Source organism: Sinohyriopsis cumingii, unplaced genomic scaffold, assembly GCF_028554795.1.
Source record: "Sinohyriopsis cumingii isolate HCF-2022 unplaced genomic scaffold, ASM2855479v2 utg000552l, whole genome shotgun sequence".
NCBI lineage: Eukaryota > Metazoa > Mollusca > Bivalvia > Unionida > Unionidae > Sinohyriopsis > Sinohyriopsis cumingii.
The window spans coordinates 935,900-962,457 of NW_028315908.1; the positions used below are offsets into that span (position 1 = coordinate 935,900).

General features: G+C 38.1%; 1 protein-coding gene across 2 annotated transcripts in view; it reads left to right on the plus strand.

The window, feature by feature from the left end:
- The first annotated feature begins 124 nt into the window (after window positions 1-124).
- Window positions 125-26,558, plus strand: part of LOC149773817 (E3 ubiquitin-protein ligase DTX3-like) — a 42,632-nt gene continuing 16,198 nt past the window's right edge. For both annotated transcript variants that reach the window (XM_089945953.1, XM_089945954.1), the window contains exons 1-2: window positions 125-719; window positions 4,406-4,623. In XM_089945953.1, the coding sequence (XP_089802079.1) occupies window positions 624-719; window positions 4,406-4,623 (314 nt within the window). In that variant the 5' untranslated portion in view covers window positions 125-623. The remainder of the gene's footprint in view (window positions 720-4,405; window positions 4,624-26,558) is intronic.

Sequence of the window (26,558 nt, forward strand, 5' to 3'; positions counted from 1 at the left end):
TAACCAGGCTAATGAATATGACTTTCATCATATCAAACATTTTCTGTATCCATGGATGTGCAAATACCTTAAAAATTAATATTAAGATTCAAAATTGGCTTAATTTTATTGGTAGGTATTAGAAGTCTATGTGTACAACTTTAGAGAATGAAAACTTTCTCTTGTAAAAGAAATTATATACTGTGGCTCTTTACTGTATATGAAGGCCCTCAGTGTACTGCATGCCCCTCATTTAACAATTATAGACATTGATCACATTAAATTTTTTGCATTTTTCTCACTGCAACTTAATTGTTGGATTTGATTTTTAGTTCATATCTAATAAGAACCAATTTGATGTTATTTCACATTATTAGATTCCCTTTTTGTGTTTTCCTATTGCATTTTTAGACAGTCTTGGAACATCATTCTTTATAAGATTCACCCACTTATAATGTGGCTCACTTTAATAGCCTCCATGAGTGGTGTTATATGCAAATTCAGATTGTTTTCTTTAATGAACTTGTCTTTAACATATTGCATATTTTGCATGACCATTCAGCACTGGATTTACCTGCACCCAAACCTGAGGATGTTTGTGGAACCCTTATGAACAGTTTACTGGGAATCAGCCAAATGGGAGTATGTATAATTATTTACAACAAGATATCCGCCTTCCAGGATTTGAAAGATATGACACAGTGGAGCTTTTATATGATTTTCAAGATGGAATCCAGCAGGTATGAATTTGAAATTGATTTTAGGAGTATTAATTAGCATTTATAATACAGATGTCAGTCATTACACTTAGGTAAGCTTGTAACAAGAACATATATTTGAAATAATCATTTTTCAATAGATTTAACTAAATCAATGTGGATCTTGTAATTTATGGCTAGTAGTCAAACATGTCTTCTGTAATTCCCGGATAACCCAACATCAGATGTGCAAATGATTTTAAGTAAACAAAAACAGCATTTCATATTCATACATGTATAAATTAGTCGTGTACAAAATGAGACAAAAATAAAGAACTACACATACATGTGCTTATTTTTGTACTCAGGAAACTGGCTTCTTTGTATGGTGCCAAAATTATTTTGGATTACTTATTGAGTTTCATTGTAAGTAATCATTAACTAGTGTGCTTTACTAAGTAGTACTTACAGAAACAGTGTACCTATCCTAGACCCTACCCCCACCACTGAAAAAACTGCTTCACTGGGTCATTTTATTTTCATCTGGCTTTAGGCCAAGTGAAGTTATGATGTGACCATGCATTGTCCCTTGTGTATTGTCTATCATGCCTCCATATTTTTAATTTTGAGCTTCACTAAAACTGCAGGAGCAATTTTACCCAAATTTAACAGAAGACATCCTGGCTGAAAAAGGCATTTCATGTTTGTACAGATGATGCCAGTCCATCATCAAACATGACTGCTTTAACTACACATATAAACAAAGTTTAAATGAATTTTATTTAAAAGCTACTGATCAGAATTTGAGAAAAATTGACATGAAACACTCAGCCACAAACACTGGTACAAACCAGATGCCAATCTGATGTCCAACGTGACCACTATTCTTAAAAATTATACATATCATGAAACAACTTATTATCAGAAACTACTAGATATACAGACTATGGCTAAACTTGATGCAAAACATTCTGGTAAAAACTAGAGGTCTTTCAGTTTCGTTTGCAAATGATGACAATTTACTGTCAAATGTGGTCACCATTACTACAAACATATTAACCTTTAAGTGACCTCTCCTCAAAACCTGCCCAACAGGATTTGACCAATTTAACAGAACCTTTGGATAAAGGTCTTTTCAGTTTGCATAGATGTTTAGTAGTTCTGGAGCAGAAGTCATTTAAAAATTCTCATATTTAATTTTTAGCCCTAATGGTCCTGGACCAGAAAAACTTACGGAATGACCTATTTTGTCTGTTGAAAGGCATCCATCCATCATTAATCCATTAGCACAGACTTTTTTGCCTTGCACTACTTTCCAAACTACATGAAACTTGGCACAAGCACACATACATCCCCAAAATCTAGTTGGTTCAAAAGAAAATGTCATGGCTAGGACATCAAATCTTGTTATTGCTACTCCTTCTGAACATATGGCCCATATTAACTTGGGGCTTTCACTGACAGATTGTTTATGATATATATTTTGTCCTAATGAAAATGTAGCTATCAGTCTTGAAAATTGTGCTTTCACTTCTCCTGAACGATTGATATCATATTTTCATATAAGAAGTCTCATCTTGTCTTATTGGTTCTAAATGATGCTGGTGCCATTTAGACATTCAGGAAAGCCACTTTCTTGGTCATTTTGAAAATATGTTTGTATCACTACTCTTTCTTAAACAGATGATCATATTGGCATGGGGTTTTCGTTAACAGACTTCTTACGATTGGTCCTAAATAAAACTTATGCTAATGAGCTAAACATTAGCTATCTTGAAACTCGTGTTCTTGAAGGGATAGTCAAATTAACTTGGGGTTTTCATTGAACCACTTTTCACTCTGTGTAGTTGGTCCTAACAGAAAATGATCCCAATATAAACCTCCAAATTTTGAAAACTCTCATAACAGCTACTTCTAAATAGTTGACCATACTAACATTAAAAACAAAATGTCTTTCTTGCAATATATAATTACTTCTTTAGACTAATGATACTGGTCTGAGCTCCAAAATGTCTGACATGATGGCATTCTTGAAAATCTTTTTACGGCAAGTTCTGATGGACTTTATTATACCAATACGTTGCTAGTTCTGAATGAAAATGATGTTCATCTGACCTTCAACATTTATATTTCTATCAAAGTATCACAAAATATTATTAGCACAACCAGAAATGCAGTTTTTGATGGATCGTCATGAAACTTGGTAAATATTATGGCCATGACATGAAGACATATGTATTTATAAATCACTGTATTCCCAAAATTTGTATTAGTTATTACCCTTTTATTGTCTAGTAGCTTAATGTAGTCCATGATACAAACTCATTAGTGCAACTATATTTAAATACTTTTTTTATTATGGATTACCATAAAACTTGATATTATTGTCATCACCTGAAGATGTGTACTCAACAAATGATCTTGCTTCGACTTCTATTTCATTTTATTGTTGCATTCTTTCTGTGTCACAGTTTGTAATGAGCATCTGACAGTAATATCAACTGAGCTTATGGTAAACTGACTCTGAGCCCTTTGGCATTTGGGAGTTTTCTATAGTCCATTGTCTGTCAATCAGCAATGGCTTGTTACCACTCTGGAGTCCATATTTCTTATCCAGAATGATGGAATCAACTTGAAAATGGACATTTAAAAAATCACTTTGCTCCCACAATTTTTGTTTCAGTTGCTGCCATTTTAGCCTTGTAGCTTGATGCAGTGTATGACACAATCTCAATAGCACAACTAGTCCAGAAGTTTTTAATTGGATTACCATGACCTGAAGATATGCATCCACAAATCGCTTTGCACACACAATTTTTGTTAGAGTTATTGTCCTTTTGCCTTCTAGCTCAATGCAATGTATAATGACTCAACCTCTTTAGCACTACTAGACAGATTGCGGTCTGCCATCAAATATGTAAAACCACGATCACTGTTACTGGTTTGAAGGGCTTTCGTGTTTATAAAAATGACAATCTGTAATCAAACACGTTTGTGTTATTAAAATTAGGAAAATGTTTAAATTGTATTTTCTCAAAAGCCTTAACAGATCTTGACAACATTTCACACAAATCAATCTTAGCATAAATGCATATATTCTAGTCTTGACTTACACGATACTTCCTAATTAAAAACCTGATTGATTGCTGGAATTTACACATTTTGTTCTGCTAATTTAGCATTTGGGTTTTAAGAGTTTTATGATTGTTATTTTGAAATGATTTTACATTATCATCATTTCACCTTGGCTGAGCTGTCGGATACGTTTATGTACACCTGACCCTCCATAATGGTCAAGATATTGGGATTTCTGAATCTTCAATGGTCATTGGCATTTAGGGGATAGAGAATAGCCCCTGTGTTCACTCGAGTGCAACACTATTGTTCCTTGCTTTATCTACTTGTCATTCTAAAAGCTTTACTAATTTTAACATGTTAGGTTTCCCATCACTTAATATGAAGGTTCTATATGTTTATAAAAGATTTGGAATTTCAGATGTTTTAATTATTTGCCAGATTCATGGGAAATGTTTTGGTATATAATGCCACAAAATGAAATTTAAATACCAACTATACCAGAAATTTAAAGAAGATCAAACATTTATGAAATATTCTGCTGATGTTTCGATACTTTCAGCAGGGTGGTTCCATAGTTTCTTCTCGTGTGCTTTATTTTAGGATAAATCTTCTTTTTTTTAAATTCTCATATTTACTATTGTTTCTTACAGGAGGACCATCCCCACCCAGGGAAACGATACACAGGTACCAGAAGAAAAGCATTTCTTCCTGATAACTCAGAAGGAAGAAAAGTGCTACAACTTCTGAAGGTAGCATTTGACAGGAAGCTTATTTTCACTACTGGGAACTCCAAGACAACTGGAAGGACAGATGTCATAACATGGAATGGCATAGAACACAAGACCAGTGTTAAAGGAGGCCCCAAACAGTAGGTTTATAACATTATTAACTTTCAGATTGTATGAATCAGTAGAGTAGATGTTGATTATTGTAGTAGAAATACATTTAAACTGCATGACTACACTTATAATACCAATAATCCACTAGTTAGAAAGATTTGCTGGCTTTTTAAGTGTATGTCCTCATTGTGTATCAGTCACAGACAGGAATAAATCCTTGCATATTCCTTGCATATAAATTTTCGCTTGAGATATTTATACTTATTAGTTCCTGGATCTGAATCCACAAATAAAATGTTTGAAGTCCTAATATTGAAATATTCTAATGATTCCAAGTTTGAGTCCGGACGAAGAATCCAAGATGGAAGGCGATGACGTATGCTGTAACCTGTAATGTGCAGAAGTCTACATTTCCTTGTAGAAGCACAATAATTAATCCTCCAGTTTTGGAAATACAAAAAAAAATTTAAGAAATGTCCTTGTTCAAGAATTCTGTATTTAAGCAATAATATTTCCAGAGAAATGAATTAATCTTTTAGACTCCAAATAATCTGAAGAAAAAGTAACATATAACTCAAAAACTCAAAATCTTAATACTGGTCACAACAGAAGAAAACAACTTGACATGAAGTGTTTAAAATCCCCAAAACTCTATGAGATCTCTCTCTCTCTCTCTAAACATCACTATTAATACTAAGTAGTTCACAATTTTGGAAATGCCTAATTGCAAAATAGAGGATTATGTGATCATGTTTACATATAAAAATGACGTAGCTCCTGTATGTCTTTGATAATAACCAATAATTTTACTCCCAGAAAACATTGTTTACTATCAAAGCCAGGAACTAAGTTAAAAATTGAAACAGTTTTTCTGTCATTAAGTATTTAAGGAAAGATTTGGGTCAAACTGAATTTTCTGGAAAATATCAAATTCCTTGTAAACAAAATTACATTTTGCTCATTTGCTCAAAATTACATTACACTGACAACCCACAAACAATCAAATCAAATCAAACAAAAATTAAATCAAATAAAAATTAAATCAAATATATGTAACAATGTACTTTGTATAAGATAAGTGGAAATTAATAAACATTGTTCTCATTAGTAATCCAAGTTAGATATAACTAAGTTCAAACTGTCATGTCATCACAGGCTTATCTATCAACTTTTAGGCAGTGGAGACGTAATTTTCAAATTATGTGGTTGCAATAGAGGTCATTGTAAACGGTCTATTGTGTTAGTAACAGTTTGATTTTATTGAATAATATTAAAAAGAATGTATCATTGACTTTGAAAAGGACTTCATATTGGCCATTGAAACCATTTCTTGGTAAGGTAATCATCACAAAGTTTGGTTGGGACGTCACAAGTACACCCTTTCTAACATTATTTTTTATGCTAAATTAAACTGGGTGCGTTTGTGTAACTTACATGGTCATCATCAATTCCCTAAAAGAGTTTGATAATTACATATATGATTTTCAGGATTTGAACATTATTGACTATGAATTTAGCATTTTGATATCTGTTTGTGATACAATGTATTGTGTATCTCTTTAGAAAATGTAATATTTACCAACATTGAACAAGGGTCAATATTCCATAAATGTACATATACTTATTTGAAATACTCCTTGATTTGTGTGTATAATATCAGTATTGAGTTGATGTTAATCTGCAGTTACAATTTTATGTAATGTTTTCATGTCTTTGATTTACATTTGAATGTCAGTCAACACAATACAGGGCTGCTTAATATTTCTTTTCAGTACATGCGTAATATTATTTCAGCACATGATATACCATATTTGCCATATATGTTGAGGCACCATATCTGTTGTGATGGCATAAACTAGTTTTTAAAGTAATTTTTTGTGCGCTGTATGTGCTGGGACACATTGTTTTAGTCATTAGTTGTGGGACACTTTAAAAACCATTAAGAAATTACATGTCAGAAAATGCACTCCAACTAAATTTTTATTTTAAAAATTATAAAACTGTACTTGAGATAAAACTATTTAATCCACTATAGCATCATCTCAACACATCACTTCTTATGCACATGTATGAGCCATTCTTTCGGAGCATGAATATTTGTTCATACACTGAAAAGTTATCGTTGGAGAGAACACATCTCCTGAGGCGGAAACTGCAAGGATTAAAGTCAGATTTTTTTAACTTTGCACCAGTCATGCTAATTCCCCATTCAGCAGTAAGATCACAGTACACTAGAATTCCATCCATGTTAATGATCATATTGTCTGCAAAATCATTTTCTCTTCTTGCTTTCACGAATTCATCAAATGATTTTATTTTCTCAAAATCTTATGGGCAATGCTGAGTCGTCGATGTCCATGCACATCCGATGAAAAGGAACCAAAGTTATCTTCCATATCTCGACTGACTTTGTATATTCAAAAACATAAAAAATAAAAAATTGGCACACTTAAAAGAATTCAAAGGTGGCTTCCGAGTACAGCTTGATTTGCAATAAAAAAACCACCATTTTCTTTGATGTCCTGCCAGTAAGCTCAAACAATGAGTTTACTGCTTGATGCCAGTTGTATTTATTCACCACTTGGGCTTGTATTTGCATGGCATTTGTAGTTATAATTAATAATAATGGACATTGATGACTGCAGGTAAGCTTGCTTTAGTAGTATGTTTTGCAATCATGCTAGCGAAAAAGATTATAACTTGCACTCAAGTGAATGTGTTTTCAAATCATGATTTTTACTTTGCGAGATATTATCATATAGTTGACCTGGATATAATTCAATCTTGATTATTATGGACCTAACACAGTGTCATGTATGAATGGCAGATGTCTTCTAGTAATAGGTCAATTATCGCACTCCCGTTTGCGATTTTGTTGGATCCAGTTTTCAGTTGGATAACATATTCAAACCTTTGAGCACGACCAAACAAGATTTGTTTCTCAATGTTCAAGTCACTGAACAATGTGTTGTGTGTTATCATACAACAGCGATACAGGCTACAGTATGGATGCCTATGCTACATAAACAGAGTTCATGGATATATTTTATTCTTTCATGCTTATGATGAAAAAAGAGGAATAAATGATTACAATACAATATTAGTTTCTTTTATTTTAATGTAAAAAAGCCCTTTATTTATTTTTATTTATTTTTGCAACATGCAGTGGAGGTGTGTGCACAAATTCATCCAGTTTCTTCAGTCTTGGGACATATGACCGAGGTGGAAAAAAAATTGGACCATACGTTCTGGGACAGGAAACATAATTATTATTTTATCATGTCCCAATACATATTGTAAATACGGTATTATGATATGGGTACCGGTCAATGTTGTGTGGAAAACTTGTATTAGACAAAATGTCAAAGATATCAGATGCAATACAGCTTTTCCAAACAACACCGATGACTAAAATATAACTCATATAGTCTTTTTCAATTGTAAAAAGACCTTATTATTATTATACATCACACATCTTTCTTGAAAATTTGTAAATGTTCTAAGAAAAAGAAAAAGGGATGGTTTGGGTAGAACACTAAACAGGGTAGATTCATTATCGGTGGAAAAAGAAAGGATAGGACATGTAATTCTGTATTTCACTACCCGTGTTGCTTATTTATTGGGTGTGTCATCAGAGAAGCACAACAACACTTTGGTCTTAATATATTCAGCTTGTTTGTTAAGGTGTTTTGTCAGAAACATGATGTTGAAAGGAACACTGCTGAAGCAACAGAGTTGGTGAACAGACCTTCTGTTGAAAAGTCATTTTTTGAAAAAATAAAACTTCATACGAAAAAAAATAAAAATATACGGTCAATAACGTCAAAATGAATCCTCTAACTTGCCGATAGTTTCTCTAATTGGGTTAGTTTTTTTGTTACTTTAACTTTGTCGTTCGTTTTTTTTTAAATTTGTATGTCCGTTTGTTTCCTGCCGGACAATTCATTGAGGTCGCATCTCCTCTGCTGCTATACATGTATGAGCAATTAAATCATTATTATATCAATCTTTCTTAATACGAGGTGATCTGGAAAATTGAAAATAAATCCACGCCGTGGTTCATTTGTAGGAAATCCATCATTGGTAACTTTATAATAATTTCTGAAACATATATCTGTAAGATGTATACAGGGGTAAAATGCTATAGTGTTGGATTCTCATACTTGAGTTCTGGCGATCAAATCCTGTGACGGACAGCTGTTGACGGTGACGATATTTCGCGATTTTTCATTACAAAAGTGGGGGTTCACCCTATAGTACTTGCGGTGTAAATGTATATAAAATATATCCTTGTTGAGCATGACTGGATTCTTCAAGATCTATTTGACAGCTACCATCAATTGCATCACATACAATATTGACTGGATTGTTCATATGATATTTACAATTCCTGGTGAAACATTTCTGCCGCCACCGTATGGATCATTGTTATATTTGAGATAAGATGCTGGTGCTGATGTTTTTTTCTATGATTCAACAAGTTTTGGAAAGATTTCATTGATAATATCGTTGATTAATTGTTTTTCGCTCATCAGCACCAAGTCATGGAAGTACAAATCTTATTAATTCTGATTCAGTTATTTTAAAATAATTAAGAAAATACTGTTTTAGTCTTATTGTACTACGGGGGCAAAGATTCAGCACCATGGAAAATTACTATTTCAACGAGAATTGTATTGATATATTCAAGGTCTGATGTAACCTGGTTTAGATGCTAATTGCTGCAATAACCTGTTGTTTTCTATCATCATCATAATACTGAGATAAAGAACAAGATTTCGAAGACCTGTAAGTGATTTAGAGTGTTCAGACGTAATATCTTCGAAACAATACATTTTGGTATAATTTTTGTCGATGATAGTTATTATCCCTTTATAAGTTTCAAAATATAAAGTTACTCCTAAATCAGGAAGGTTTGCACCATCAGAAGCAATGAAAGTTCCATAAATACTCCATGGATATCCTTCTCGATATTCTGGAGTTGTTATAAAAAAAAATTATTTGTAAGAAATTCATTTAACATTGCTTTACGAAATCCTTGATAAACAGGTACAATTTCAGGCCAACCTAAAGCAGATCTGATTGATGATTGATAAATATCTATAAAACAATATATTTCTATCGGAGTTGATAAAGTTGGTTATATATTTAATTCTGCGCTGGAATTCATTGTTGATTTGATCAAGTTGACGGTTGCCTGTTGGAAGTTTGACAACTTGCCAATCAAGAGCTCCACCATCAGTAATATACTTGTAATTGTGCTAGCGCTATTTCTTTTGCTAGAATTGGAAGGTTAACATAACATTCAGGATTAGTTGAACTTAATGATATCATCGTTGTTTTTGACGGACTTGTGTTAATGACAATCTGTTGTAGTAATTCTTTTGGCGTTGACATTATTATTAGCAATATGATTTAAATATGATTATATCACAGTCATTGCTTCTTTGTAGACGTTAATCAACTCCGTGAACTCAAAATCTGACATTTTTCCATCACTAAGGCTTGGTGATAATAACGAGGATAATTTGGAGTATGCTAACGTCACTGTGTGTAATTTCATTATATAATCATCCAATTGTGCATTTGTCATGCACATAACATTTTTGCGATGATATTAAGAAGGCCAGCAATTGTTGTTGCAGCTGAAACACAAATTGTTAAAACTGCAGGTGCCATCACTAGCGATGGTGTTATTGTAGCAGCAGAGGGGGCGAATCGGACATTTTGTCCAATCGTTATTTTGCTTAATTATTACTTTCTGCACTCAACGATCTAGTGTCGTCAGCGCCTGGTAAAAAAAAAAACGACGTCGTCGTTGGGGGATCGTCCAAACGTCATTTGGTTTAATTAATACCTTCTGCGCGTCGATCCCCAGCGTCGTCAGCGTCCGGTAAGCACGTCGACGACCGCGTCGATGTCATTGCCCCCTCTGCTCCTTACAATGAAAATTATTTACAACTAACCGAATATTTGGTCAAGTCCGATACGATATCGTGTCCGAGGATTATGTAAATTTATCGTTACGAATCCATGTGGGGTCGACTGAGCATGACTAAAAAAGTTTCGAAAAACATTAAAGTCCATGTCACCGCCGCACCATGTCTGCCAAATATTTCGTAGCGTGTGTGTATCAACGCCGTTGAACACAGCAAGAATATTACAGTTGTCTCTAATTACTTTTGGAATCTGAGTGTATCGTTGAGTGACATATATCACGTCAGTGTTTTTATGCCTGCCTCTGGAAAATATCCTAGCTGGGTTTTTTTGATTGTCTAACATAACATCATCGTACACGACTAGATTGTTAACGTCGCCATCAATATCATCAATACCCGGTGCATCATTGATATCCGTAATAAACTCGATGACATTTTTTTTAGCGATCGCTGATGCATTCTCGTTGAAATCTTTCAACACCTCGTAGCATCGTTGATCATCTACGCTAGGAGCAACCAAATACAACTTATCCCACTTCATCCATCTCATTATTAAATTGAGTAACAATTGCGTCTTGCCGGATCCAGATGGTCCGATGATAATCATTCGGATCGAGTTTGGTAACGCTGCAACATGCTTAACTGGTTCTCTTGTTTTAGTCGCCGAAAAATCAATTATATTCATATCTCTATACATAAATTATGGATCTATATTGTGTGAAGTGTAGAGTACGTACTGGCACAAATGATATGACAACCGCTACGACAAGAAATAACAGATCGGCCCTTACTGGCAAGTGTGTACAATGCGGTACAAAGAAATTTAGATTTATTTCTATTAGACCCGGAGATGTTTTAAAAAAAAGCGAGGAGGTGACATCGCAGCCAAATTGGCAAAACTCCCCGGAACACCGTGGGCAAAGTATCCAGGAGAAAAACACCTTCCAGGATATAACTACTGTGGCCCCGGAACACGATTAGATATCAGACTCGATGATCAAAATCAGCCCCGGCCCGGTGAGTACCCAATAAACGCTATCGATAAGGCGTGTCATGCTCATGATGTTGCTTACAAAAGTAGCGATCTGCAACAGCGTCATATCGCGGATGTAAAATTAATTCACGCATTAAATGCTATTCCTGATAAATCCGTCAAAGAAAAATTGGCCTCATGGTTGGTAAAATCGGCTATGAAAGGTAAATTAATGATTGGAAGCGGAGCTTCTGGCGCTGGTAATTGAAAACGATAGCGTTTATAATAACAACATGGAATCCATCTATTATTCTCCGAGAGGATACTGGAAGGGGAAGGCCGCAATTGGTAAGCTTGCAAGCGCTGCAAAGGTAACAAAGACCACTGCGGCTAATTGGTTATCCAAACAGGCTATATGGCAAATCTATCTACCACCGCCTAAACAAATCAACTTCTCGCGCTTTGATGTCAGCGTACCTAATGAAGTTCATCAGGCTGATATACTATTTTTGCCGCATGACAACGGTTACAAATACGCGCTAACCGTAGTTGATGTTGCGAGTCGATACAAACAAGCGGAGCCGTTAAAAACAAAGTCGGCAACTGAAGTAGCCGCTGCGTTTGAAAAAATTTATCGAAGAGGCCCTCTGCGCTGGCCAAATCTATTACAAGTTGATCCCGGTAGTGAATTTCGCGGTGCTGTTTTATCAACGCTGAAACATCATAGCGTCGCGATACGACGAGGTCATACTGCGCTACATCGTGATCAGGCAATTGTTGAACGATTCAATCGGACTCTTGCTGAACGGTTATTTGGATATCAATACGCGAAGGAATTCATCCAAGAAAAACGATCTCGTGAATGGGTTAAAAGGTTGCCAGGTGTAATTGCAGCGTTAAATAACGAGATTACCCGAGCAATCAACATGAAACCCAGCGACGCGATTAAATACGAGTATATACCCAAAAGATCAAAAATAAATAGCGTTTCCAAGCCGATTCTCGGCGATGTTACCGTGAGATATCTATATGAACCAGGAGAGCTTGAAGGCGGTAAAAAAAGAGCTACTGATCCTATTTGGAGTGTTACCACACATAACATATCAACGATAACACGATCAACTGGTAGACCACCGATCTATAGACTGGATTCAACTGCTCCTCAGCGCGGATTTACACGCGAGCAACTACAAGTGATACCTAACGATACTCAATTACCCCCACGTGGTCTTAACTAGCGCCGTTGCGTCTATTGCACTCAAGACAGGTCAACCTCACATTGTTTTTGACATGACCGAGACTGTTATCGATCCTATCCACGGTAAATTGGCGAGTGTCTTTATCCGAATAACGCCAACTCATTATACAATTGCAACTCGCGCAGTGATTATTCTGTTGTTGTCGTAGCGAGATTATTAATTCGGCATCAATATCAAAACGCCGCTGTTTTTTTTTATCCTGTTGGCGGTAACCCGAGAGTTTTCTATCAATGACGCTTGCATCGATGGTGACTTTGTCGCCGGCTTCGTCGGTGGCTTCGTCAATAACAATTCTTCGAAGCTGATTTATCCTTCGTACTCTGGACACTGCAAGATAGACTAGATTCGACCATTCGATGCGATTATCAACTATCCAAACAATTGTGTCCGTGATGGTTAGTCCCTGCGAGGAATGTATTGTTGTTGCGTATCCTAGCGTCCACGGGGATTTATCAGCACGTAGCGCGTCCTCGACGACACCGATATCAACGAGCACGATATCATTCAGCACGAGAATTTGTTTTTCTGTCCGGCCTGGAATTTCAACTTCAATGTTCTGCCGCCGTGTGTCCGCGGGTCTATAACATAACGGCACTGGACGCGTTGGAAACTTTTCCTTATGCAACGTAAACAACTTCCGCTGAAGTGTGTCTCTGACTATCTTTCTACTCGCTACAATTAAATCATTTGGTCTCCATGTTTCCCAGAATTCATTTAACGGCGTTTCCGGAATCACCTCGCGGATTATTTCACACTGAACTCTATCCGGCTGTAATCTGATTAGTTTTTTAACCTCGCGCAGTTGTTCATCAAGTGCTCGGTAATCAGTATCGGTTTCTTCATAATAGTCCACGAACCCGCTCAACCAATCATGTGGACCCTCGCCGACAAATGGTGGTGGTTGGCCATGGTCCCCACACATGATCACCGCTGTATTCGCGCGCAGCAACCACTCAAGAAACATTTGTAAAGTATCTAACCAAACAGTACATATCTCATCCCAGATGATAATGTCGGGAATAAATTTTTCACCCATTCGATCAGGAGTCCACTCGCCGCCGCTGTATCGAAAAAAGCTGTGATAAGTAACGGCGTCAACATTTCGTTGTTTTATTTCTCGCGCTAGTCTATGGGTCGGTGTAAGCACGATTATACTTGCCCGCGTTCGAAATAATTCAATTGCCCGAGTCGTCTTTCCTGACCCGCCACAGCCGCTTAAATAAACCGTCTTGTGTCTACAAATTGGATCAGAACACGGTGGTGCATTAGACCATTCTGATAATTTATCACCGCGTAAGTAGTCGTTCTCAACGGTGACATCTGCTGACGGGGAATAATCGCGTCGTATTTCATTTTTAATTCTCCATGTACCCCAACTCTCGTCCGGACTAGTAAACTCGGCTACGTTTCCCTTATACTTTACGTCTATATAAAATGAATCAACGGCTACTCTAACCGCGGTGTCAGGAAATCTATTTATCATCGAGAATAAATTAATAGCGGCATAACCCAGCATAGACGCCCTCAAATGCGGGTATGCCGGGCTGTCTCCATCGCTGTAGGTAACAACTGTACCCAACCTTGTTCCATTGGACAAGAAAGCTGTTTTGCAGTTCACGTATCTATTTTTTGCCACTGCGTCCTTGATTACGAAATCATATTCTGCGTCATCTATAATCAGCCGTGAGCAATATCGTTTGTAGTCGTGGTTTTTTCCACCTTGTGTAAACTTACCAATTATTCTTCTACCGAGATCTTTTGCCTCGCGGTTTCGTTGGTTAAATATCCTCCTGGACCATTCGATGTTATATTCCTCGTCGGCATCAATGTTTTTTCTGGACTCGTCAATTATGCTATCTAGACGCTCCGGTTCTGGTAACCAGACTTCAGTCTGTGCCCGGTATGATATAATCGCGTCACTGACAATCAACGAAACTAGCATGCTACAATCAATCATATACCGTAGCAGCGCTATTGGCAGCCACTTCTTTTCAGCCATGTGTCTACCGATCCAAATATAGCAACAGCGATGGAGTCCTGCCGCGAATTCAAATGATACTATGCGAGCGAATCCGGTTAAATCAAAATCAGGCAGTGGTCCATTAATAGCAACACGAGTCATTTCATGTCTGGGGTGTCCAAATCGTTTGAAATACTCAGCGGCGGATCCATACCCGAGAAAACTCGCTGGATAACAGGCAACCATATCAACCGAGATCATAGCGTCGCGGTTGTATTCAGTGTTCCATAATCCACCGTGATAGTATTCCAAACAACTGGATTGTACATCCGGTAGAAATTCCTTGCGCGTTGGTCTCCACGCATTTTTCCTTGCTGCAACATGAGCTACAACCGATGGAATCGTAAAACAATTTGTTAGCAGTTGTTCATCATGCTCCTCAAATTCTATGGCGGTTTTTTTCATCCTGTTGTGAAATGCTTCAGTGCGATATAATTCACCGTTTGGTCTTACAAACTGATCAAAGGTATCCGCATCGTTTTCAGCGCTGCGAAGTAACCACATTGATACAGGGTCGTTTTTACACAAGTAGGCAATAGCATCAGATAGTTTCCTCTCCGCGAGAAAACCGCCCTTGGAGAATTGTTCTCCCAGGAATTCTTCGGGTATATACTTTACTGTTCTATCCCGTGGAAATATTGTGATCACGGGCGTCCATGCGTGTTCGTTATGATCAATAATTTTGATTGGGGCTCCCTTCGATTTATACTTCGATTCGTATAATACTTCACCGGTTATCGTTGTAACGGTTATTGGAAATCTCAGCGATGTTTCTAATCTCGCTATGTCGCTGATGGTTGCTCCACGCTCTTTTACGGTTAGTTCCCACTGGTTGATTTTGCTACGTCGTAAATCAGTCAATTTGTTTCCTCGACATGCATTTGTAAAATGCTCTATTATTCGTTCTGCTACACAATTTATCCCAGTTGACTGTTTCATCGGTTTCAGTTTTCCGATATCAGGTTTCTTATTTAACGGGTATATTCCATAAACAACTGCTGTTTCAGGATACGCTCGTTCATAGTATGGTTTGTCAATTCCGGTTAACAACCCCGGCTTGGAGTCGCGGCTGACAGTGACTGTTTTCTTGTCGCTGAGAACTGGTTCAAATTTATCACGCATGATCCAATCGCCTGATTCCACCCGGACAATGAATTTTACTCTGAAGAAATACCTTTTACCGTCAAGTTGTGATATTATCATTGCTGCGCGGTTGTCGTTCATGGTAGCATCAACAATGCCATCAATTCGAAATGTTGACCAACTGTGAGATGCGCCATCACGCTTGAATTCATTGATACAATCGCGTATTTTACTCAACAGGGTTTTATCGTTTATTAACGCTTTTGGTGTGTCCTTGAGGACTCTATCGAGATTGAACTTAATATTTTTCCGGGGTTTAATTGCTGCCAATCTCTCGAACTCATCCATATAATTAAAACAAGTATTTAAATGAAAGAATATAGTATAATGAATCACTGCAAATGGTTGATGATTGGGTCGACAACCCCGTGCAATAAATCATGTAGAGGTGAATTCTGCGGGTATCATTTACAAAGCGTTCGTAATGGTTCTCTTGGCCCCCTCCCGTGCTTGGTTTGCCACGTCGGTGTAAGAGGAAAATCGCAGTTGTGTATCAATTGTGGCGGAAAGCGATACAGGGAACTAAAACGCTATTATGACAAGCGAATTAAAAACGCCGTCATTGACCCCACCGCCGACTTCGTCATCAAAACCCCCCAAGACTACGTTGAAAGATTCATAATTAAACCAAATAAGAAATTAGACAAGTAGTATTATTATACAAATGGATCAAGAATTTCAGCCGCACCCCCTGCTCGTCAATTACGAGGCATCTCGCGACGGCATTGTTAGAAATCGTAGACTGAAGAAGCCGGTTGGATGGAAAAACAATCACGGATATTTGATGTTTACTGCTGGAGGGAAAAAATATCTCTGTCACAGAATCATCTATGAATGTTTCCACGGATTGATCAAAGATAGTCTCGTTATTGATCACATTGATTCTAATTATCAAAATAATAGACTGTGTAATCTGCAAGCCATCTCTCAGAGTGAAAATAGTAAAAAAGGCCAAACTGGTAAATACTCAAAGAAAGCAAAACCCGTAAAGTCATTTGATACAACAACTCACGAGGAAAAAATATTTCAGTCGATGAATGAGGCAGGAAAATATTTTGACATTTGTATCGCGTCAATACAATTTGTTGCAGAACGAATATATCAAACAGCGATCTCAAAAAAGACGGGTCATAGAATTCGATTTTCATATATAACATCAAAGGGAGATAACTCGTTTTGTGATAGCGTCGCATGACAAGAGTTACGTCCCTTGAAGTCCAATTAATGTTGCGATTAATTAATCATTTTACGATGAAAACTAATGAAATACACGCTGTTATCTAACAGCTGTATTCTTTTTTTTAATGTTTTATTTGAGTATTTGGTTTCATTTAAATGCCGTGAAACACCATTAATAAGTATTTAAGGATTCAAACGATTCAAGGGAATTCAAATTAACACACACCTTGTGACTGACGCCGCTGTATTAGTCACTTTATATATAAGATGACTCGTTATAAGCCTGGGGCTTTCGAAAGCCAATTCAACTAATCAAAACTAACCCACGCTCTTGACCCGGGCGTGTGGTTGTCTTTTGTTCACAATCATGCAACCGGGTTAATTTAATTGGGTTGCTTTTGATTGGTTGAATTGGCCGTAGAGTTCCGCCCCGCCGTTTTATATTTGTGCTGTCTTGTGTCGTCCCATCATCCATCAATCATTTCATTGTAAATATATTCATCCATGTAGTGATGTCCCCCAAGCATATCTTCTGGGCGGTCTACGATGACGTTTGTCACCCTAGGCCTCCCTCCCGGAGATGTATGCTTTGGGGTTCCAAGATGTGAATGTCCTTAATTAAGTATATGTATATGCCTGTAATCTGCCACAACACTCGAGTGGAGATCTACGGCATTGTACTGTCCATACAAAAAACGGGGTCAAAAATGGCCCAATAATTTTATTAAAATTTTTGATATTAGAAATAAGATGTTTTATAAGAATATGGATTCCCAAGACATCAATAATATATTAACTGAGATTTCAAAATTAAAAAATCAAGGAATTGAATTATCTGATGGTCTCGACAGTGAAAAAATATTATCCGATTATGAGATTATTAACGAACAGTCGAAACGGGGGCGTTTTACCCTGGCCCGCGAGTATTTTTTTATAAAACGATTACAACATACGATTAATGAGAACCTGTACCACAATGACGCAAATGCATTCATTGGACTATTTACTGCCGTTGAAATAATACGAAAAAAACTCGGACATGTTTATGAACGACGCCGGGAGATTTCTAGTAAGATCAAAAACATTAGAAGGATTATAGACGAAAACTCCGTGGAGCCCCCGATGGTACACTCGGCGGAAAATTAGAAATTTGCGGAGTAATTTGCAATAATGGTAGGTGAATCACTTACTACTCGGCTAGCCAGAGAGCGACTAGCAGCGCTTAGAAAGTTTATACCGTTACGAGACAGAGTGAGAGAGAAACTTCAAACGCGACAACAAATGCAAACCGATTTTACTGTTGGAAGCGAACAACTCTTTGCCCCGGTAACTAAAGCGACTAAGGATGTTACAGCTGCAACAGAACGAGCAATATACGGGGATATTCCTAAGGAGGGCGAACGGAAAGAGGCGCCTCTTCTTCCTGTACTTGAAAAGATAGCAGCAGAGACAGAACAAACACAGCAACGGATAAAACAACTTTCCAGTGATATAAAAACCCAACGAGAGTATGAACGATTAGCTGATATTGATGATTCTGAACAGGGTGATGTTGGTGAACTTCAAAAAATTTCCACTCAAAAAGGAGTCCCCTTTATAGATAAACTCACTGAAGAGGCTATAGCACAAATAAAACGACCTCAATTACTGAAATCCGACGAGTATAGGGTTTTTGGTAATTTTGCCGCTCAAAGCTATCATTCAAGAAAAAACTTTTTAAAAGACGAGTATAAAAACAGTAATATAAAACGAAATGACTGGGTTAATTGGTTGTATAAAACGAATAAAGAGATTGATCGCTTGGATACAAAAGAATTGGGATATAAAGAATTTAAAAAAGGAATTGATGATTATGATATACGACAACAACAAGAAATACTACAACAGCAAAAAGAAGAAGTCCGAGAAAAACGTCAAAAAAAAGCTGGTTCTAAAAAAACAAGCGGAGAGGGGTATCCAAGTGGTAGTGGTCTAGTTGAAAACGCTAGTGTTACCTGCCCTAATAGTGTTCTCAGTGATATATCACGGCTAGAGGTATTAATTGGAGGAAAACGAGCCGGAAATAACTCTACGGAAATAATCAATGAGGCTGCTGATATTTGCAAGCGGTTATTTGCAGGCGGTATCATAGACATTAATGCATATCGAACGCTTATAGACGAACTCGTGGATGATTAATTGGAAAACTGGTGTTTTTAATAAGGATGATCATACACTACAACCATGATAAACCAGTACTCGTCTACGTGGTAAACTCGCGATTGCCTGTTTACCGCGCGTACTATGGAGATGGTCTCGGTAGCACCATTGCGGGGTTATTTACAAGAATGGCTCCAAAAGTAGCGCCGTTAGCCAAACAATTAGGAATGAAGGCTATTGATGTTATTCGTGATAAGGGAATCAGCGCTATTGGAGATGTTGCCGGAAAGGCGCTTTCAGCCGCGCGGGGCAAACTAATGTCGTTGGTGAGGAGAAAAAAACAGAAACCACCGGTGATGCCATCAACGACAGTGATGCCTGCAAATGTCAGTAAAGTAATAAATAACGCCGTGGAAGAAAAACTAGAGTCGTTGGCGGCTCAGTCATCCACCAACGCGCCCATGAACGCAATAGCGGGAGAGTGGTCTTAAACAGAATTCAAAGAATTTACGACGAAAAAATCGCAATTGAAAACATCAACATGATAAATAATAAAATGTTTACGCGAACCGCTGATCCCGCGTTTGATATGGACGCCCCAGTGCGCAGGGATGATTCTGTCCGTGATTATCAATATTATTCTTATTATGCAGCGCAACCTGACCTACGATCGCGAATTGAACTTCAAGTCCAAGATACCAGTAAATACTTTCTGCCGTGTGAAGCGTTTATCGAAATTGAGGGAGAACTTGTGACAAATGCCGCCGATAATGCACCATACGCAGATGACGATCATGTTCGAGTTGGTTTCGTCAACAACGGTATCATGGCGTTATTTGAGAGCGCCAGATATCTTATTGACGGGCGAGAAATTGAATCAATAGAACGCGAGGTTGATGTTGCAACGACGATAATTGGGTTGGCGAGATACTCGGATGATTATACAAGATCGGCGGGCCCATCTATAATGTTCGCAAAGGACACCACTAATAACGCTGATCATTTTCAGTACATCAACGTGCTAATAAAAGAAAATACCACAATTGACCAGGATGAAGCAACCAATCCAGATCGCAGAACAAAACCAGGTGCTAATTTCACTGTTATAAAAAGTCTTAACGATAATTACAATATGGGATTCGCAGCACGAATGTTGATGCTAAAAAGACCACGCCGACAGTTTTCATGCGCGATTCCACTCCATCACATATTTGGATTCTGCAGAAATGTTAGGAAGGTTATCTATGGGGCCAAGCATACAATCGCGCTGACGCGAAGGGGCGATGATAACAATGCAATATGGCATGCTGTTGGCGTCGCTGCCGGTAAGGTTGTTTTAACTAAAATGGCATTGTGGATGCCGGTGCTGACTCCATCAGTTACCACGGAGGCACGATTGTTAGCATTTATGGAACAGGGAGGGAAATCGTTGTTGAGTTGGCTAGCGGTAACAACTGATGCTAAAGAAGATAACGTCGCCGATACGTTTACATGGCACCTAGCATCAAAACAGGGTGTTTCAGCCCCGCGTCATATATTCATAGCGCTACAGAATAGGGAACGATTGGGCAGTCAAGAACACAGCCATATGATATTTGATCAATTAGGAGTCAGGGATGTTTCGCTGAGAATAAACGGACAACAGGAACCATCCGAGGATATACAGCTTAATTACGGCGACAACCATATCGCACGTGTGTATCATCGATTGCTGTCGTATATGGGTCGTGATCAAAACGTCGACACTGGTTTGCAAATATCACAACTTGATTTTAAAAAACTGTATCCGATTTATTATTTTTCGCTGGAACATCTTGATTTAACGAGACAATCCGTCGTTGATATACACTTCCGAGCTCGTATAGCCCCCCCGGGTGGTGTTAATTATAGAGCGGTTGCTGTCATTCTCAGCGATAAATCAATGCTGCTAGAAGGCGTTGGTGGACGAATGAGAATCGTTGATGCGCCAGTGGAAAACATGTAATTGAAAGCACAAAACGCGTTTACAATAAAATGTCATATAGTGTCGTCAGTGTAGAGTTGACTGATGGTCAAGTCAAGAAATTACGATCAAAGTCGGCTAAACAATGCGGAACCACAATAACGCTGAAGCCGTCACAGATGGCAGGTGGTAATCATAAGATATCGTTGACGACGCGTCAAATAAAACATTTCAATGATGCGATGAAGAATAAAAAGGGTGTTCAAATAGATTTTTCAGCCGCAGCAATTAAAAACATGGAAAAGACCGGTGGGATATTTCCGCTGTTAGCTGCGATTCCGGCATTGATTGCCGCGGCCGCACCAGCAGTGGCTAAGGCGGCGGCGTTAGGAGCCGTTGGTACCGCGGCGGGAATGGCATTGAAGAAGGCAACCGGGAAAGGCTACAAAAAAAACGACCCGTGGCCGGAAAGGGTCTAAGACTACCGGGAACCCCGTATTCATGGTACTCGGGAAAGGGTCTAAGACTACCGGGAACCGTTTATTGACTCGAGAGTCAATGACTCCTGAGTCTATGACTCCCATGTCTAATTTTGATTTAATAGACGCCGCAAACGCGCTAGCGATAAAAAACTTCAGAGGTGTTTTTATGAGGGATCAATTACCGGCGGCCCCAAGGAATACTGAAACAGGCATAATTAACCTCGATGGGTCCTCCGGAGCGGGAACTCATTGGGTTGCGTACGCGATTGATCCGCGTGCAATCGTCTATTTTGATTCATACGGGTTAGCCCCGCCGAAAGAGTTCATGCGGTATGTCCGGGCGTGTTCAGCCCGGGCGTGTTCAGCCCCGGTTTTTTATTCCACGCTGCCAACACAGCAGTTAAGTGACCCACCGATATGTGGCCGTGAGGTATTGAACGTACTTGCGGCGATTTCATCATCGCGAAAACCACCTCATATGGTTGTAAACGAATACACTAGTGGGGTCGTAGAAGCTCAACGGATTTTAGAGAATAACATTTACAATAATAATGATTGATATCTGGGGGCGACCAGTTTCGGCGCTGAAAGAATCCACGGGAACGGCCGCCGCCGACATAAAAAAACTAATTGAGGATGAAATCGCTGATATGTTGAATCTAACAAGTGTTGACCCGGGCGAAATAGTTGTATTTCAAGACCGCCAGGGTAAATTGAAATCCGGTAATGTGTCACTGAATGACGTTTTAATACGACAGCGTGATGCCGCCGAGGACACTATCGCGCTGTATAACAGCGACGGACTACTCAAACCGGGTGAATCCATCTTGACGATAAATGGAAAAATAAGTACACTTGGCGACAATTATATAACCATGTCAAATTCGTTAAAAGGTTTACGTAGTGAAATTAAATCGTATGAAGAACGGATCGTGTTGACGCTAACGCATTTCGACGATGTGCGACACATTGTCGATAGTTTTTTTCGGGGACCCCCGACGGCAACCGAACCGAATTTTATAATAATAACAAATGCTATTTCGGATCTTATGACGCTGCCGGGCCAATTTACCTCGTTACGAAAAAATGTTAACAGGATCGATGACAACTTTGATAAATTCTTTGGTAAAAAAAATACCAAGCCGGATGAGATCACAATAACTATAAATGATATCACTGCGTATAGACAGGAAATAGAAACAATCAAAACTAATGTTGCAACGAACAAAAAGAGTGTAGACTCGCATGAACGGGAAATAGAAACAATCGGCGCTAATGTTGCAACGATCATAAATAATGTAGACTCGCATGGACGGAAAATAGAAACAATCAAAACTGATGTTACAACGATCATAAATAATATGGACGCACATACACAGGAAATAGGAACAATCAAAACTGATATTGAAGCGAACAAAAAGAGTGTGGACGCGCATACACAGGAAATAGGAACAATCAAAACTGATGTTGAAGCGAACAAAAAAAATGTAGACGCGTATTGGCGGGGAATAGGAATAATCAAAACTGATGTTGCAGCGAACAAAAAAAGCATAGACGTGCATACATATGAAATAGGAACAATCAAACTTGATGTTGCAGCGAACAAAAAAAGTATGACCGAGAATACACGGGAAATAGAAACAATCAAAACTAATGTTGTAACGATCATAAATAATGTAGACGCGCATGGACAGAGAATAGAAACAATTAACACTAATGCTATAGCGAGCAAAAAAAGTATAGACGTGCATGAAGGGGAAATAGAAGTACTCAAAATTAATGTTATAGCGAACAAAAAAAGTATAGACACGCATATACAGGAAATAAATACACTCATTACTAGGGTTGCAGCGAACAAAAAAGATGTGGACACGCATATACAGGAAATAGGAACGATTAAAACTGATGTTGAAGCGATTAAAGACGGACTACCGAGAGTAGCAGAGCAATTCGAAAAAATAAAAATCCCTCATGAGAACATCATCAACACAGTATACACAATTCGGCATGGATCATTCGATTGGACTCCTACACAGAATACAGTAAATATTACCGCAACTGTTAAGGGTATTTATCGATTGACACTGGTTTCAATGATGCAGTTTAATATATTATCGTCGAGTTCATCCGGGTTTAACAATACAATATCAACAATTATAGACAGGAACGCAACTGAACAGTTTACAATTTATGCCGTTGATAGAAATCTAGCCCGGGCAAACATTACATGGTATGTGGAATTTGCAGCGAATCTAAGTAATTAAAAACACTAGCTCTTTTAAAATAAAAATGACCACCAAGGAAATTGAATCAGAGGTATCACCGACGTCACATCAATATCGATTCGATACCGCAAAAGAATTTTCCGCGAACTTGAAAACGCTTTCCGAACAATACCGTGCAAAAATAAAAAAATACCGCAGAAAAATAACCGCCATCGACGCGGTCGTGTACTCGGTATCGGGTATAGTAGCTGGCGCCGGTGTTATTTTATCCACGGTGACCACGATAGCCCCGATCGCTGTTCCAATCGCTGTCTCCGCAATGACAACAGTGGCTGGAGTTGCCAACGCAATCACTAGGAAGATATCATCGTGTTTTCAGAAAAAACTCAACGAGTATACAGTAAAACGTCAAATAGTATCCGACGCATACTCGAAATTATCCGGGTTGATCTCGTTATCGATTGATAATTTGTTCGTATCCGATGTTGAATTCTCCACGATGGTCCAGTTATATAGCTCCGCGATGTCAAAAATCGAGGATTTTCAACTGGAAGCCGAAACCACCTGGTTGTTAAAATTAGACACTAAAAACAACGAATAATAATAATGTCGCTGAACCCCGAAGGGTCTCAATTACTTCAGCGGATCGCGGAGAATACCACTCCGGTACAAACAAATATGATATCGATAACATCAACGAAACCCGAATTCAGTGTAAACTTTCCATCACCGGTTCCAGTAAAGGAAATAGCGCTGGCAAAATTGCGAGTATATCACAGTTGGCCTAATATCCGAGCGGACGCATTTAACGGACAACAACCTAATAACTCGCTGGTTTTTGCACGGAAAAATAAACCCGATGGGACCCCAGACTGGGAGGAGGTTACAATACCAACTGGGTCATACCAAATAGAGCAAATCAATAAAGAATTTCAACGCAGAATAAAATCGATCACAGGAAAGGAATCAAAAATCGCTATTACGGTTCATGAACCGACGTTATCGTCGACGATTGAAATAAGCACACCGGGGTATATGGTTGATATTTATAACAGTTCAATAAGAACCATACTAGGATGGCCTAAGAATCCACCCGCGGATGCCCCCCCATCAACTTATATCCTCAGACACGATAACGGAGATGATGGTAGGCATATTGCCCCGTACAACGTAAATATCGCATCGGTGATAGCGATTAATCTAGTGTGTGATGCTATCGAAGGAAGTTACCAGGTGGATACCAAGCAATCAAATCAGGCTCAACAGGGATATATCCTTTATTCATTTTCACCAACAGCCCCTCCGGGATTTTTAATCGTTGAGAGTCCGATTAATCCGGTCTATATGCGATGCCATGATCGGTTTTTAACGAGAATTAATTTTAGAATTACCGATCAGTCAAATAACCTAATTGATCTGCAAGAGGAGGAGTTAGTGATCACTCTGTTTGTAAGATCATTGTAAATAACCACTTAGCAGCAGAGGGGGCGATGACATCGACGCGGTCGTCGACGTGCTTACCGGACGCTGACGACGCTGGGGATCGACGCGCAGAAGGTGTTAATTAAACCAAATGACGTTTGGACGATCCCCCAACGACGACGTCGTTTTTTTTTTTACCAGGCGCTGACGACACTAGATCGTTGAGTGCAGAAAGTAATAATTAAGCAAAATAACGATTGGACAAAATGTCCGATTCGCCCCCTCTGCTGCTATTGTTGATAATAATACGCCGGTTCCAACAATAACAGCAGATGCTGAATAAACAATTATGTGAACAGCAACTACACATCTGCGATATTTTTTACTTTACTGTATATTCATCAATGATTTTTTTAGTTTTGTTTGCCATTCATGTGCTAGAAATGTACCTAATACTTTGCACGTTGATTGGAATATTCATTATATTTTAATTGTTTAGTAATCAATTGAGGTGCTTAAGCAACATATTCCAGATACCACCAGTAAGACGCTGTGGTTAATGTTTTATCAGATGATTCCAGCATAAACGTTTATTCGTCGTCTTTATTGAACACAATAGACTCGGTTCCAGAAAAACTATCGGTTGAATGACGCTAGGGATACATGGTAAATATACTACATTTTGCACCGCTGAACACGGACAGTCTCTACACACCATTGACTTCTGCAGTATGTTTGATAGTGTTATTTTGATGTGACCATGTTGATAATCCTGATAACACTGTGTATACCACGTTGATAATCTGCTTGTGGGCAATTTTAATCAGATTAATTTTTTTTAACGATATTAGGAATTCCACTTATAACATCTAGTTTTTTTAACATTATTAGGAATTCCACTTATAACATCTAGTTTTTTTCTAATATCATGGATATTATTCTGCGCGATCGTGATTAGCTCTGAAAATGATTTAGGATCTCTGATAACACTTAATCGTTTATTGATAGTTTCAATGCCTGATATACCTGTTTAAATATCGCCGAGTTTTACGTCAACACTCAATGCACTTCTAAAGAAATCATCTGCGATTTTATTGAGTTTTTGAAAGTTTCTGCGAAGATTAAAAAACATAATTACGTGAACGTCATACTCACCTCTCAGCGTGGTTAAATTAGTATCTACTGTATTATATTTATTGTCTCCATATTTTTTGTTCCGGCATCTTCATCAGATATTGGAT